This window comes from Solanum tuberosum, unplaced genomic scaffold (assembly GCF_000226075.1).
Source record: "Solanum tuberosum cultivar DM 1-3 516 R44 unplaced genomic scaffold, SolTub_3.0 scf00036, whole genome shotgun sequence".
Taxonomy (NCBI): domain Eukaryota; kingdom Viridiplantae; phylum Streptophyta; class Magnoliopsida; order Solanales; family Solanaceae; genus Solanum; species Solanum tuberosum.
In genome coordinates, this window is record NW_006238960.1 from 1588197 (window position 1) to 1604320 (window position 16124).

General features: G+C 34.5%; 1 protein-coding gene across 4 annotated transcripts in view; it reads right to left on the reverse strand.

Annotated features, from left to right (window-relative positions):
* The window catches only part of LOC102580576 (uncharacterized protein At1g04910-like), a 56073-nt gene extending 47817 nt beyond the window's left edge, over window positions 1-8256 (reverse strand). For all 4 annotated transcript variants that reach the window (XR_001472837.1, XM_006342249.2, XM_006342250.2 and 1 more), the window contains exons 1-4: window positions 7880-8256; window positions 4433-4502; window positions 2741-2808; window positions 2516-2604 (exon numbers count right to left, since the gene is read on the reverse strand). Coding sequence is in view for 3 of the 4 variants with exons in the window: in XM_006342249.2 (XP_006342311.1) it covers window positions 2516-2604; window positions 2741-2808; window positions 4433-4502; window positions 7880-8218 (566 nt within the window). In the remaining variant the exon portion in view is untranslated. The remainder of the gene's footprint in view (window positions 1-2515; window positions 2605-2740; window positions 2809-4432; window positions 4503-7879) is intronic.
* Between the last annotated feature and the right edge of the window lie 7868 nt (window positions 8257-16124).

Sequence of the window (16124 nt, forward strand, 5' to 3'; positions counted from 1 at the left end):
TTTGCAATTTTTTGGAAGAACTTTGTGTTCTTGTCTCCCTCTTTGAGCCATAAGCATCTGGATTTCTGTCTCCATGAGATTTCCTCAGCTTTAACTAGTTGTTGAAGCTCAATTCTCAGGTTCATCATCTGAATAAGCTCTGGAACTGTTAATTGTCTTTCGCAGTATCTTGACAATATTCTCCAACTCTGAAGCCACATAGAGCAGAGGAACAAGCTGGCTGTTAAATACTTGTCTTCATAAGTAACTATAAACTGAACATGGTTTGTCTTCAAGAAAATAGAGTCACTTTATTAATACAGTAAGGTTGCTAAAAGTTGCTAAAAGTTGTGAGACATATTATGGAGCACAAAAATAAGTTGTCATGAATGTGTTATTGTCGTCGGTTTCTTAAAGAAATATGTATCCTTGAGTTTAGCTCCTAAACTAACTTTTTTCTGTGGATCCCTTCCACAAATTCACGTTATTAATTTCCTGTTGTTTTGATGACATGTTGGTAGAATTTCTTTCTAACTCTCTGGACTATCAGTGAAGTGTCTTCCTGTTTAAAGACATGGTTGACACTACATTCAATTTGTCTTGCAATGTTAGTAAAAGTTCAGTCATAACGAGTTTGTGTAACTTTTTGATTTGTGGACAATCAATGAGATCTTCAATGACCTAGATAAAATCCCCTGCCTATTGGGCGGTATGACAATCACCTTTTTTTCTGGTGAGTGACAGTTTAGTACTTTTGAGGGGAGGGGCCAGGGCAGTGTTATGAAAGGCGCCTCGCCTTGGCGATGGGTCATCGCCTTTTTCCGGCGAAGCGAGGCGACTTCAGAAAGGCGTCGCACGGAAAGGCGTAAGATGACGTGGTGTGGCGATGCAATAGGCGTCGCCTTTTTATTTTTTTATTTTTTTTAAGGTCTGACTTCATAAATAAAAGCCAAAATTAGGGTTTTTTTGGGTATTTTTGCAAACTTGACCTTCGCAAGACGCTCCTCCTCTTCTCCTCCTATTTCGCGATTGTTGCTCCTTCGTGGAGACTTCTTCTTCGCGAATTGCAATCGCGACTGCTGCTCTTTCTTAAGTACGAAATCTTATCTCTAGTTCTTCTCTTCTTCTCTTCTAGTTCTTCTTCTTCTCTACTCTCTAGTCTCTACTCTGTTTTTTTTTTGGTGGAACTACTCTATTATATTTTTTTGGGTGGAACTACTCTGTTTTTCAGTATTTAGAGTTTGAGACTATGCTTGGTTCTGTACTTCTGTGGTAGACTGTAGTGCTCTGCTCACTGGGCTGGAATCTGCCTATATTTAAAAAATAATAATTTGATCCTTCTATAATTATTTCTTCCCTACTTAATTTAGCTTTATACTAATTAATATAGTATTTATTTGTCCATAAATAGTGAATTCAATGACGTCAGATGCTAACAAAAAGAGGGACATTGCTAATGAATGTTATTGTTATTGAGATTTTGGATATTTATATATGCAATTAAATATTTTACATTTTTTTTCATCATCTGAATAAGCTCTGGAACTGTTAATTGTCTACTCTCAGCTGCTTGCTCAAAAGCTGCCAGCTCATCTAGAGCTCTGGTTTTCCTGGTCTCTACCTTGCCAAATTCTTCTCTGTTCCAGTTTGTTATATCCCTCTTCAACCTTTTCAATTTCTAAAGTAGTACAAAGTCCGCCCTGCCCACTATATTGTAGCTCTGCCACCAATATTCTAGCTTCTCTAGAAACCCTTCTGATTGAAGCCACATGTTTTCAAACTTGAAGTATGAAGGGCTAACATCCCAGTCTCCGCATTCAAGTAGAATAGGTTTGTGATCAGAGATTACTTTTGGGAGAGCTGATTGTTTTACATCCTTGAATGAGTCACTCCACTCGGTGGAGATGAGAAATCTATCAATTCTAGATGCTTGCACAATATTATCACCCCTAGACCATGTAAATTGAGCCCCTTGTAATGGCAAATCAATCAGGTTAAGGTCTTGAATGGTGTCTGAGAAGGATCTCATGGCACTAGTCCTTCTCAAGCAATTTAATTTCTCGCTTTCAAATCTGCACACATTGAAATCACCCCCTAATACCCAATGTCCATCCCATAACCCCCGAACTCCAGCAATTTCGTGCCACATCTCTTCCCTTTCCGGATCTGTGTGAGGTCCATAGATACCTGTAAAACACCATCTGAACTCCTCTTGAATGCTCTCTAGCATACAAGATATGGAATAAGAGCCTTGGAGAGTGTCTGTTTTGACCCACTGCCTTTTGTCCGTTTTTTTCTCTAATGATTTAATCAATTAGAGTTGCCAAATTTTTAATGTCATAGCCAGGTTTAATGCATTTCACTGATCTACACAATTATATGACATAATCAAGAGCTTTTCACCAGTAACAGCTACCCATGAGATGTTAGCAGGCTTTACACACTTCCTGAGTTGTACATTGATTATATGTATATCTATGAAATAATAAAATCACTGAGCCCCTGAAAGTATAGAACAATAGAAGAGAAAATCAACCTTGGATCCCTCCAAATGCTATGAAAGTGGAAATGTGGAATGACCAGGGTCGCGTTAAGATAACCTGCCACAGCAACAGCATTGCATATCTAGAAAGCACAAAAGCAACCAGAGGTAGGCATGTCAGTCACTGATATGAAACTTCAGCATTTCAAGAATAATCATCTTAGAACATTCACTGGGTATGTTATTGTTGTTATAATCATCTTAGAACAGAGTACTTACTGATGTTCTTTGCTGATTCAGACCACCATTTGCTTCAATGTAAATGTACCCATTTGATTCAGGTAAACCTAAAGATATTCGATACAAGTTTAGTTGACACTCTAACAAAGATGCAATATAGATTTACTGTAGCATCTATAGTATACTGAAAACACAAATGATTATCCCAAAAACTGTACCAGCATACAAGATACCACTTACTACAGTATATAGATATATATTGCATAACCAAACATTATTTATAACTTCTTTCGTGAGGTAAATAAAAGATTTATCAGCAAAATTAACAGAGTCCCTCAGTAGCTATCAGAAAGAATCAAGCAACATATAGAACTAATATGCATCAGCAAGAAGCATGACAAGAATTCCACTATTGCATCAAATTAGCAGCAGACTTTAGATGCAAAAAGGTTTGGAACCATAAAATTTTAATATAGGTCTGCGTGATGAAATCTGAGACATGTTTTCTGCACTTCCTCTTTATAGTATCACTCTCAAAGAAGTATCAGACTTCAGCAATTTAATTACAGTAATCAACGGGCTCAAGTGACAGGAAGAGGGCAGATGTTCTCAGCACAATTCCTCCTACTTCTGCTTAAGTGGACATCTTTATTTCTGATCAACTGAAGACTGACCCAGATATTAAAATACATTGTGTAAAAAGAATACAGCTAAGTGTGAGAACAAAACAAAGAGTGAGACTTGATTCTAGATAGGTGCAGAAGGCATACGATTTTTTCCTAAAACGCATTGGAACATGAGATTTTATGAGTTGGGTCCAAGCCGTCTCAATAAGATGCTTATTCCTCTCAGCTACCCCATTTTGGTGAGATGACAAGGACAAGATATTTGATGAATGATTTCATGAAAGTTCATGATCTATTGAACAAAAAACAAATATTTTAATGCATTCACTACGGATCTATATAAACCCCAAATTGATTTTGGATTTCAGTATAGAAAGTTTGAAAAATTGAAAACAACTCAAATCGATTTTTCATCAAGAATGTCCAAGTGCACTAGGAAAAATCATCAGTGAACATGACAAAGTAGTGAAATCCGATAGTAGAATTGATCTAACCAGGACCCCAAACATCTAATTGAACCAAAGTGAAAGGAGACTTTGTCTAATTAGCAGGACATCTAAGGGAGAGAAGAACGAATATACTTACCAAGTCAACATCACTTACACTCCAAACTAAACGAGTGAGACAAACTATGTATAAATATTTGAAGACAAACTAGGATATGCTAACCGTCTTTGTAATACATAGGTGAACAAACAATAAGAAAAGTTGCAGACGATTTAGCAAGGATAAGGTAAGTATGTGTAATTCATGCACATTACCAGTAATCTGTCCCATATTGTGTGTGACAACATAGTCATACCACTTCACCTACTCCTGCATAAACCCAAGTACTATTTAACCTCCCATTCTCCTCCCTCGAGTCATGAATTACGATCTTTCTTTGACCACTTTGAGGACTCGGTCAAAGGGGGAAAACAGTAGTCTCCAGTTCTAATAGAAGTAGGGAAAAAATATAAGATTATGCATTTGCACATTTGTAGAACATACAGCAGTAACCTGAATACTAAGACTTTGTGAAAAAAAAATCCAACAGGGGAAAAAGGAAAGAGTACTTGAGCATAAAAACCATGAGCGAGAGAAGTTCAGTCCTCAGATTTTCTACCTCTTGAAGACTTGTCAATGCATGGTCTCCATTCACCACCTTTATAGGAGTTTCTCCATATTGTCGATATCTGCATGTATTGAGTACTTCATGTTAGCAGCATTTAGAAAAATGATACACAAATTTACCTTACAAGGCCATCATGACAGTACCAAATATTACGTGGTCAAGCCCTATCACCAAAATTTTAATATTCCATTATGCATTCATCAAAGGAGGTAAAGGTACAAAGGAGACATGAAATAAATGTCATGATTGGACATCAGCAGCCTGGTTTTATTAGTGTGAAATTAGGTCTTAGACCTAACTCACACCCCAAAAGCTAGCTCAAAGACAGGAGGATTGTCCAAGCCTTATAAGGAGTCCACCGATCTCATTAACCACCAATGTGGGACTTTTGTCATTCTTTAACACCCCACTTCACGCCCAGTGCTTAGCATCTGGTGCGTGGCAATTTTGATTTTGGGGGCCAGCATTGGGTGAGACGGGCCCTGCTCTGATACCTTGTGAAATTAGTTCTTAGGCCTAACTCAAACCCCAAAAGCTAGCTCAAAAGGAGGAGGATTGCCCAAGCCTTATAAGCCTTATAACCACCAATGTGGGACTTTTGTCATTCTTTAACAATTAGGACATAAGTTGGCTCCATTTTTCAACTCACATGATCAAGAAAACAAACCAACCATCTTATGCCCTTCGTCATACTTTCCCTCCAAAGAACTACCTTCCCAAAATTCTCAGTAATTAGTCGTCATGACTGACAAAGTTTAACTCAAAAATCAACCGTTGAAGAAAGGGCATTGATCTTGTCACTCATAGGTATTCTTAACAATTATCAGCCCTTCAAAGACGCCCTATGAAATGTCATACACAACCAAACTCCATGTAGCACTAAAGTTGGAATTAGAGAACACTCATTCAATTTAAACAAACTCTATTGCATCGCATTTTTAACTTTTGGACTCAATGCTGTCAAAATATCATACACAAGTGTAGCTTTCCTTCTCTCTCGGTATTTCCAAGAGAAACCAATTTCACCTGCATGAGTTCCCACAACTAAACCTACCTCAGGCCACTACAAGTTTCTAAGAGTTATGAATACATATACTATTTACACAGAGACCCAATTTATGAACACTACAATACAATTCTTTACCAAGTAGGATACTATATACTATTTATATTCCTATTCTAAGTAGGATTGTATATACATATTCCTATTCTAACACTCTCCTCAAGCTGGTGCATGCAAATCATATGCACCTAGCTTGTTGTTGTAATAAGGATCGGTGAGGGACTTGGTGAAGATATCTACAAGCTGTTCACTTGACTTCACAAATTTTGAAACAATATCTCCTGAGAGTAACTTTTCTCTAACAAAGTTAACAACCAATCTCAATGTGCTTAGTTCTCTCATAAAACACTGAATTTGATGCAATATGAAGGGCCCACTTGATTATCACACACAAGTTCCACCTGATTGATTTTGTCAAATTTTAGCTCTCAACAACTATTTGATCCAAATTAGCTCACAAGTTACTACAGACATTGCTCGATATTCTTCTTCTTCACTCGCTCAAGCAACCACACTCTGTTTGTTACTCTTCCACAATATCAAACTACCTCCTACTAAAACACAAAATCCAGATGTAGAACGTCCATCTGAACGTGATCTTGCCCACAGTGTTTGTATATCCACTGATATGTTTATGGCCTTAATCCTCGAAGAGTAGTCCTACACAGGGAGTTGCCTTTATATATCGCCGAATATAAACAACTGCATCCCAACGACTATCACAAGGGGAAGTCATAACGCGACTTACAACACTCGCAAAAAAAGAGATGCCGAGTCAAGTCACAGTAAGGTTCCGGCTACTCCAGCCACTGTTTCAGGCGAATCTTAGCCTTTTCCAACCACTTTTTCAACATATTTTTTTCCAGTAGGGTTGCCTCGTCATTCTGACCTTGCAGACATAATTTTTTCTGATTTTGACCACTTTCCGACTATCAGATCTAATTTTTTTGGATTCCAGCAAATTGTTTTCCAGATTTTAAGCTAGGCTACGAAAGCCTGATTTCACAAGATATTGTTTGGGATAGATATTTTTGGCTCCAAAAATACAGGAATGAGAAGTTCAAGCCCTATGATCACTCCAGAATATTAATGGGAAGCTCAAACTATTTAGCTTGGGATTCCTCAATTGAGTTGTGGTGCAGGGGTCAAGGTGTCCAAAACCACCTAACAACCAATGCTTGTGTGGTAGATGAAAAGGCAAAGGTTGGTGAGGAAGATGCAAAAGCCAAACCACAATGGGAGAAGGTTGATGCTCTGATAGCATGTGAGAAACATAAGAGAAAAATATTATTGAATTGTGTATCTATGTTATTACACAGTGAGCCTATTTATAGACCGTACAATAAAATCCTTTAACTAGTAGGATGCCTATATAATTTTCCTATTCCTATTTAAAGTAGGATTGTATATGTCTATTCCTATTCTAACAATCACAAAGTAAGGTGCATTATATGAGCTCCCGCCTTAAACTAGTAGCCAGAAAGTTCGACAGCCATACAACATTATCAAGGGGACAAGCCAGTGGCCTATAAACACCAATGTGCTTAAGCTCCAACCTCTAACCAATATCCATGTATCCAATCAGAAAAATAATCATATGATTCCTTCATCAACAATGGTTCTCACATACAAACAACCATTAACCGAACCAACAGTTAATGTAGATAGGAGAATGGCTAGGACAGGAAATCTGCTTCATCCAAGTTTTGATCCAATACATATAACTCCTTCTACTAGTAGCAATGCAGGAGGACCTTGGGTTATCAGCTCTCAATTTCCAGCTCCAAACGTAAGTGCAGAACATTTATCCAAGGATGAGATGTATTATACAGTTAATGTACTTCAAAGATTTAACTGGAGGTTGTTTGGCAAGAAACAAACCCTTAAGAGTAAACTTTTTGAAGTTCAATTTAGTGTGCCAGTTACACTGTTCCGCCATTGTCCCTGTTGGTTTATTAGCTAATATCACTAATATGTTATAAATCATCTTATTGTGTTTCTATAGCATTTTTCCTTTTGTTATCTTTCATTCCTGCTCTCACTAGAGATGAATCAGTAGGTATCAGTTCGAAGCTAATTGGGTTAAGCTATATAAATCTTCAATAGATGGTTATTGAAACGACTGTTTTTACACTTACTGTCAAGCTATTGCAACACTCCACCTTCATCTTCTATCTTCTAACTGCTAAACGACACTAAAACCGGACATGGTCCACAATAAAGAAGAAGCCAAATTCAGATGTAGAGGAAAGTTCTCCAATTCAAGCAATTATTTTTGAAGAAAAAGAAGCAAACTTATATATAATATAATAGGTAATTTAGAAAGAAAGAAAATGCAATTATTTACAAAATAAATGAAATTGAGAAAAGCTAACCGCATCAGCATTGGAATTATCGGAGTCCATTTGAGGTCTAAGGTTAGCATAAAGCTGTGGGCTACGGTAAACAGAGCCAGGTGGTGCATAATGTGGAGGTGGAAGGTTGTGAAAGTCAAGAGTATTGATGTAAAAAAGGACTGCGGAGATGTAAATCAATGGGGCAAAGAGAAAAATGCCTTGTCTACGAAGAAGAAGAGAGAGAAATTGGGAAGCAAGATGTTGGGGAAGGGTTTGGGGGGCGGGAAAACGAGGAGCGGGTTTGGAACGGAGGCGGGGAGATGATGGTGCTGATGGGCTGCTCTGTCCACTACTCGGTACCCTATTGTATGCGTGCATCTCTTTTCACTTTCACTTTCACATCCTACATACACAACTTCCTCGTTCCTTTCCCCTTTACTTCCTTCTATTTACATTTACTATTTGCCTTATAGTAAATTAATTAAAGAAAATTGTTAGGATAAAGTTAATAAATATTGTAATAAACTTTTTAAATTGAGTTTAAATTTCAATAAATATTATGCTTTTAGGAGGAAAAAACGATTTCATTACCTTAACTAAAACTAAAAATTCACGATTGTGGAGTTCTAAATGAACTCTTACTATTTCATAAAGTTATCTTTTCAGATATTACATAGTATATTTAAATACATTTAATTTAAATATTATATAAAATATATTATTCTTATTATTATTATAAGAATAATAATAATGTATATTGATATGGTATCATTAAGGTTTCTTGTTCAGAAATTATTCATTAGTCAATGATATTATAAGAGTATATGTATATTGTTGTGGTATCATTAGGGTTTCTAGTTCAGAAATTACTCATTAGTTAATGATATTATAAGAACATATATATATACACACACACTTGTGGTATCATTGAGATTTCTTAACCAGAAATTACTCATCAATCAATGATACTATAATAGTATATGTATATTATTTTGTTATCATTAAGGTTTCTTGTTAAGAAATTACTCATTAGTTATTGATACTATAAGAGTATATGTATATTGTTGTGGTATCATTAAGGTTTCTTGTTAAGAAATTACTCATTATTCAATGATATATATATATATATATATAGAGAGAGAGAGAGAGATAGATAGATAGATACTTGTATAGATACTTGTATTGTAATATTCACAGAAATTGAAATGGTGATTTGTGAATACAAGTATATCTGGATACATAAGTAATCTATTTGATTTGAAAGGCTCATTAGGCAATACAAGTATAGTTGAATACATTAATACAATATTTTTATAAACAAATATCTTAGTTAACACCAAGTCTCAAGTATTAAAGGAAAAATTTGACCAAAAAGATATTAACGTTTGTTGGCTTTTTCATTTTTTTATACATCCGAATACTTACACACTTTGATACCTACACATTCTATTATTTTCCATTTTATTGTTTCTGGGTTGTCCAATGTATCCATCTTTTGTTTAACATCGATATATGCATACATATACTATATTGGTGTATTCATTTTTTGTTTAACAACAGTGTATCCAATTGTCAAATTGTCGTGTTCATATGTTAAATTGTTATACTTTACCTTGTTTGATATTGTAACATCCCACCTTAGAAAGAGCTAAATATAGAAAGTACTAATTTGAAAAGAGCCAATTTGAGATTTGTTCAAGTTAAGCTTAAGATGTGAGTTTTGGGTTAACTTCAAATGATCATAACTTTCAATACAGGATGAGTTAAGTGGCTCATAAGATATCAAATGAAAGGTCTTGGAATCCTCTTTCCAACGCCACCGAATTTGCTAAATTTCAAATTTGGATGAGGGAGATATGCCCGTTTGAAGTCTGTCTGTCCAGTTAAAGAAAGTTACCCGAAATTATGAGGGGTATTTTGGTCTTTTCCTTACCCCTTCAGAGTTAAGCGTTATTAGTAAGATTTTAGGGGTCTAAACTGATTTGTTTCAGTTTTATAATCTCAAATACGCTTAGGGTTTTAGAAGAGAGTTCAAGAAGAGAAAAGAGGAAATGGTTCAAGGCGTTCATCGAGATTTCTTGCGGATCGAGGGTTGTTTCGCGAAGGGTTTGATCCCTAAGAGGTATGTGATTTCTCATAGTGTTGGGTTCGTTCACACACACGCCAATCATTCTACTTTAATGCAATTTTGTCCTTGAGGTTGAAGGGTTGGTGTTCTTGATGAGTTTTCTTGAAATTTCATTCTTAATCTTGATTGTTGGGGTTTTGATGAATTTTTTAGATGAATGTTAGTGATTTCAGGGTTGTTTTGAGTAGATTATCGTGTACTTAAGTTAGGTATCTGAATCTAAGTGAATTGGGAAGAAACCATTCGAATCTACGCGAATTAGGGTCAGAAAACGAGAAAGAAAATTCGTTAGAGAATTTTGGGCAGTGGCTGGCGCGCCGACCCACCAGTGCGCCAGAATATGTGTTCTGTAGTTCAAGGGCTGGCACCTTGCGACACTCAGTGCACCAGGGTCGCCTGCCCCCATCCTTTCTCCGTCGTTTGGCCCGTCAGAGTTCTTTCAAAGGGTACATTTACTCCTACCTATTGATTCTAGTTACTCTAAACTACAACGAAACATAGAGAAATCATTCATAACGTGAATCATAACCCTTGAATTCATAACCCTTGAACCAAATCTGTTTAGACCCCTAAAATCTTACTAAAACGCTTAAATATGACGTGGTATGTAAAAGACCCAAATAACCCTCATAATTTTTGGTAACTTTCCCTAACTGGATAAGCAGACTTCAAACGGGTATTATCTCCCTCATTCGAACTCGAAATTTAGCAAACTCGGTGGTGCTGGAAAAATGATCCAAGACCTTTCATTTGATAGTTTATGGGTCACCTAACTCATCTTGTACTGAAAGTTATGGTCATTTGAAGTTGACTAAAAAACTCACATCTTAAGCTTAACTTGAACAAATCTCAAATTGGCTCTTTCCAAATTAGTTCTTTCTACATTTAGCTCTTTCTAAGGTGGGATGTTACAATATTAATACATTAAATTTTATAATTACTTGTATCCTTGATATATTAATACTTTAAGTTTTAAAAATAGAGATACCAATTTGCATTTGTACAATTAATACATTTTCCTTATTTAGTTCATTGTAATTAAAATTGTATCAATGTTTAAATAGAAAAATAAAAAATATATACAAAAATACAACTATAATAAGACATAAATTGTAGGCATTTTTTTGTAAATAGCATACTTATAGCTATTGAACTTTAATATTTAATAACCCTATAAATATAGTCATTTTTGTAAGTTGCTCTTATATAATTTATGAAGATTATCCGTTCCAACAATCCAAGCTCGGATGCCACATGTAAGATTAAATACTTTAATACACATCAGGATCTTGAACACGATAATCTTAAATAGTGATTGTTAGGGGTACATACATGATGCGGAAGAATGAACAGAGAAAAGCGAAAGTGTTAGTTGTAAATTGGTTTCTACCTCCTTGCCCTAGCTTTACGTTACCACAACTGTCAGCGATGGAAGTAATGTAGAGAGTATGTGGTAACCCTAATGGGTGGAGGAATGACCAATTTATAGAGGTTAAGACTTAATCTGATACGTCCATCAAGTAACCAATGTACGGACGAGATCTATTTTTTATCAAATATTATTTATGACATTACTTGGGTCACAAGTAAACTTGGGCCACAAGTATACTTGGGCCATAAGTAAGAATTATTCTTACATGATAGTCATGTCTCAGCAATCCGGAAGGTATATATATTCAATTGAATCAGATATTTATAAATGGAAAGAGTATTGTAAAATGAAAACATCAAGGACTCCAAGAAATCACAGTCGTAGGTTTTGCAAGTGCATGTTCAAAGGTAAATAATTAAGTTGTTCACTTCAAAATATATGGATATTCACTTGTTTCCTTTTTTTTTTAATTTCATAAGAGGTCATAAGAGGAATCGTTGTCTCCTTCGACCTTAGTATTTATTTACTATGATTGTAAGAAATAGTAAAATTTATTTTATAAAAAAAAATCTATTTTTTTAATACTTTCATTATTGAAAAAACTCAAAATTTTATGTATCAAAAAGACTTCACAATACACTTAAAATTGAGATATCATATAGCTTCACGTGAGAAGTTAATAAAAATAATTATATTTCACCCACTAGTGGGCGAACTACCTTTAAAATGTGTGATATTTTTTTTAGGTTTTGGGGTGTCTGACGGAGTTAAATTTGTTTGTGACAAACGTCACAAATGAGCGAAGTGTCCATTTTGATCTGTATTTTTAGACATATTCCCTTTTGGTCTGTAGTGTTAAAAAAATATCCATTTTGAGGCCGAACTCCATGTCACAAAGTGTTGGGATTGTATGTTTATTTTCATATACTTAATTTTTGTCAAAGATTTTCTATGATTTTAAACTAATTGTTAATGTCTTACTTCCACATTAATTACTTTATTTTTAAATATGTTGGATAGTAGCATGGGCACTTATCTATGAGAGAAGGTAGGTGTCATGATTTGACTTGCGGCTTTTGGATTGTGATAGAGGAATATTATTTTTGATAGCTTACTTGGAAATCCTATATTCTCATAAAATGGTACTTAGCTTGTCCCATTCTTAAGTATGAGAATATGGGAATCTTATATTCTCATAAAATGGATAATTGTTTTGTTTTTTATTAAAAAATTAAAAGGTTGAAAAACACAAGAGAGAAGTATTGAAATTGTTTTTAAATTTGATGTGAATTGTTATTTTTATCTCCAAATTATTGACAGTCTTAAAAACACTCATTTACTTGATTGACTGAACATAAATACACCTTCAATCTTGCAACATGAGTAAAATACACTCCTGAATTCTCATCAAGTTTAAGAGTATTTTCAACACTTGTCTCGGCTTTTTATTAAGAATTACATGCTCCTACAAGTGTTTGAGATCACTTGCTATGTCATGTTGCAGATTGATGGTGTATCTAAATTTAGTTAGTTAATAAAAAAAAATGTTTTTAAGACTACAAACTAATAATTTGCATCAAATTGGAAGGTATTTTTAATATTTCTCTGGAAAACACAATGATGACCTAATTCAGTAACTGTTAACCTTAGTCTACTTATGATTGTTAGGCAAAAATTGAAGTAAAAAGTCCTACATATTATAAATTAATTGAACTAAGTGGATTGTCCATTGAGTTTATTCATAAACTTATACTTATCATTTATGTGTATTTCCTAGGTTCTATGAACCTTTTTGGATAAGAATGTATCTATTTATTATATACTTAACATGGTGACTTTTGGAATGATTTATCAACCTATAAATAGGGTTATTCATTCACCATTGTAAAAGACACACATGAGAGACAAAAAGACATTTGAATAAGATGTTCTCTACATTCTACTCCCCATATCTTTTGTCTATATTATTTGTAGTATGTTGCTTATATTTTATAACACATTATCAATACGAGACTCTAGCAAATTGAGATTGAGTTTTAGTTTTTCTTTAGCTCATGTTTTGGTTGATCTTGTTATGAGAATCAAGAAGGAAAAATGAATAACTACTGGAATCAAGGTATAATATGCATAAAATTAGGTATGTATTTTATAGAATCTTTTTATGATTTAGAATACACTAGTGTTCGGTCACTTATATTGACCAGGAACCAAAGACACTACTACTGGTTGAATATGACATGCTCTACAAAATTCCTTAAATAGAAGAAGGTATAAAGTTTTAGTAGCATGAGTTTGAATATTATTTTGATTATTTTGAAAGACTCAAAGGGTGAGTCATGTTGTACTTCGGCCTATTATACCGTTGGTTAAGGGTAAGATGGTGGATTCAAGTCCCATCGCACCAAAAGGGTAAGACGTCAGGTTAAAGCCTGGATGCACCATAATGAAAAATGTTTGAGGGTAAGACGGTAGATTCATGTTCTATCGCACCAAGAGGGTAAGACATCAATTTGAGTTTTGATGCACCATGATGATAAGGATTGAGTTCAAGTCCCATAGAATTATGGCCTAACACGTCTTATATGGGTAAGACATTGAGTTTGAGTCAATGCAACATAGTGATGATATAATGATGACTAAGATTTTGATGAAAAGCCATGAAATTCATCCCATTTAATTTACTCCATTCCCTGAAGCGAATGTGGTAGCAGTACATGATAAATTTGAAATCCGTCCAAAATTGCTCCATTCTATCATATGAATGTGGTAGCAGTGAATAATAAGTGTGAAAGATGACAAGTGATTGAATGTATGAATAAGGGCATGAATGGACAAAATTATAATAGTCATCACTGTGGTAATTATAAAAGAAAGAATAATATGAGTTTTTCAAATAGACCTTCAAACTGTGAAAATAATTTTATCATCAAAATGGTATAAAAGGTCATTAGACTCGTGGTCGTTGTGCGACCTAATAATTTGATAAATTTATAAAAATCCTCCATCAAAAGAAAGGAAGACAAAGTGGTGGTATACTTGACATTTCAAAGTGATGTTGAGGTGGGTCATGCAAAGGCATGACAATGTGCTTATAATGCAAATTTATGAAACACATATAAATGATTAGTTCATTCCTTGAAGAGAATGTGACTTGTGATAAGCATCGTGAATGCTCAATCATTCTGAAAGAGAATGGATCAAGATGTGATAAATCATTATGGATTGGATATGTGCCACCAATCACTTCTATGAGAGGATTGAGAATAATGATATATGTCACAACTCACCTCTACGGGAGGTTTGAGAAAAATAAATATCAGTTAGCATGACCGATTGGCCATTCTGATTTAAATGTGATGCAAAAGTAATTGAGAATTCACGTGGCTTATATAATAAAAAAATAAAAGATTCTTCAAGAATTATCTTGTGTTGCTTGTTCTCATGATAAAATGATCATTGTACCATTATACCAACTAAGGTTGGGATTGTATTCCCTGAGGTTTTTGGAACATATAAAAAGGTGAATATGGGCCCGTTCACCTGCCATGTGGATCATTTGTAACTATATGATAGATGCATCTATGGGATGGTCACATGTGTTTTGTTGTTAACTTACAAATTGGTTTTTGTAAGGTTGTTTGCTTGAATTGTTAAAATTAAGAGCATAATTTCAAACTATGAAATTATATTGATAATGCTGATTGGTTTAGCAGATATTGTATGCCTCTAATTATAGCTAAATCATGAGTTTGAGATAAAACTCCCAAATAAGATTTAGTTGTAGCAATACATCTATGCATCAAGCCAACACAGTTTTCCCATCATAATTGGTTTAGGGTCAGGAACCAAATAATTTTCATCTAAAATTTGATGTGTGGTATCTGATTTAATTATTCCACCACGCACAAAGATGGATCCCCAAGTGAGGTTGGGGTGAATATTAGATTTTCTAACATCAAGTGGAGAGATGATTGACAACTGAAAATTATGAGATGAATTATCTAGATCCTCATAAAAAATGTGAACTTGAAGTTCAAGAGATAATTCATTTGCATAATGTTGAAAGTTAATTGCCAGATGAATTTGTTGACTCTGTGTTATAATTCGGTTGCAAATGCTCCAATGAGAAGTCCTTAAGGGACAAAGTCTATGGTATGCATGAAGCGTGATAGACTAATCAATTCCAAATGAAAAAACTTCTTAAGAAAGGAGGGGAGCAAATAATCAGGATGATCATGATAATGAGGCTAGTGCTTTTAAAAGGAGCATGATGACATAACACTTCATAAAAACCTTGGCAAAGGTTCAAGTACCTGAAATGATAAAATATGAAGAGATATCGATAAGTTATGTCGTATTGAAATCGAGTCAAAAGTCCGTCGACGGTATCTTTGATATGAAGTAGCGCTCAATGCTACAGATGATGACGAGGATCTTGAATTCAAATCTGTCATATAATGTGGATAGATACATGATTGGCCAAATATAATGCACAATTCAAGTATATTATGTTTCACTTTGAAAAATGATGTTTTGGACTTATAGTCCATGAATCAAGATATAATGTCAATGGGATACAAATAAATTATTGTGCGAAAGTATAACCATAAGATATAAAGATCTGTTCAAATGATAATCTTACAGATTTATTCACTAAGGCATTGTCAATACCAATATTTGAGAAGTTGAGATATAAGACAAGAATGCGTCATCTCTGAGATATCAAGTAAAGCTTTCATAGGGGAAGTGAAATACGCACTGTACTCTTTTCCTTAACCATGGTT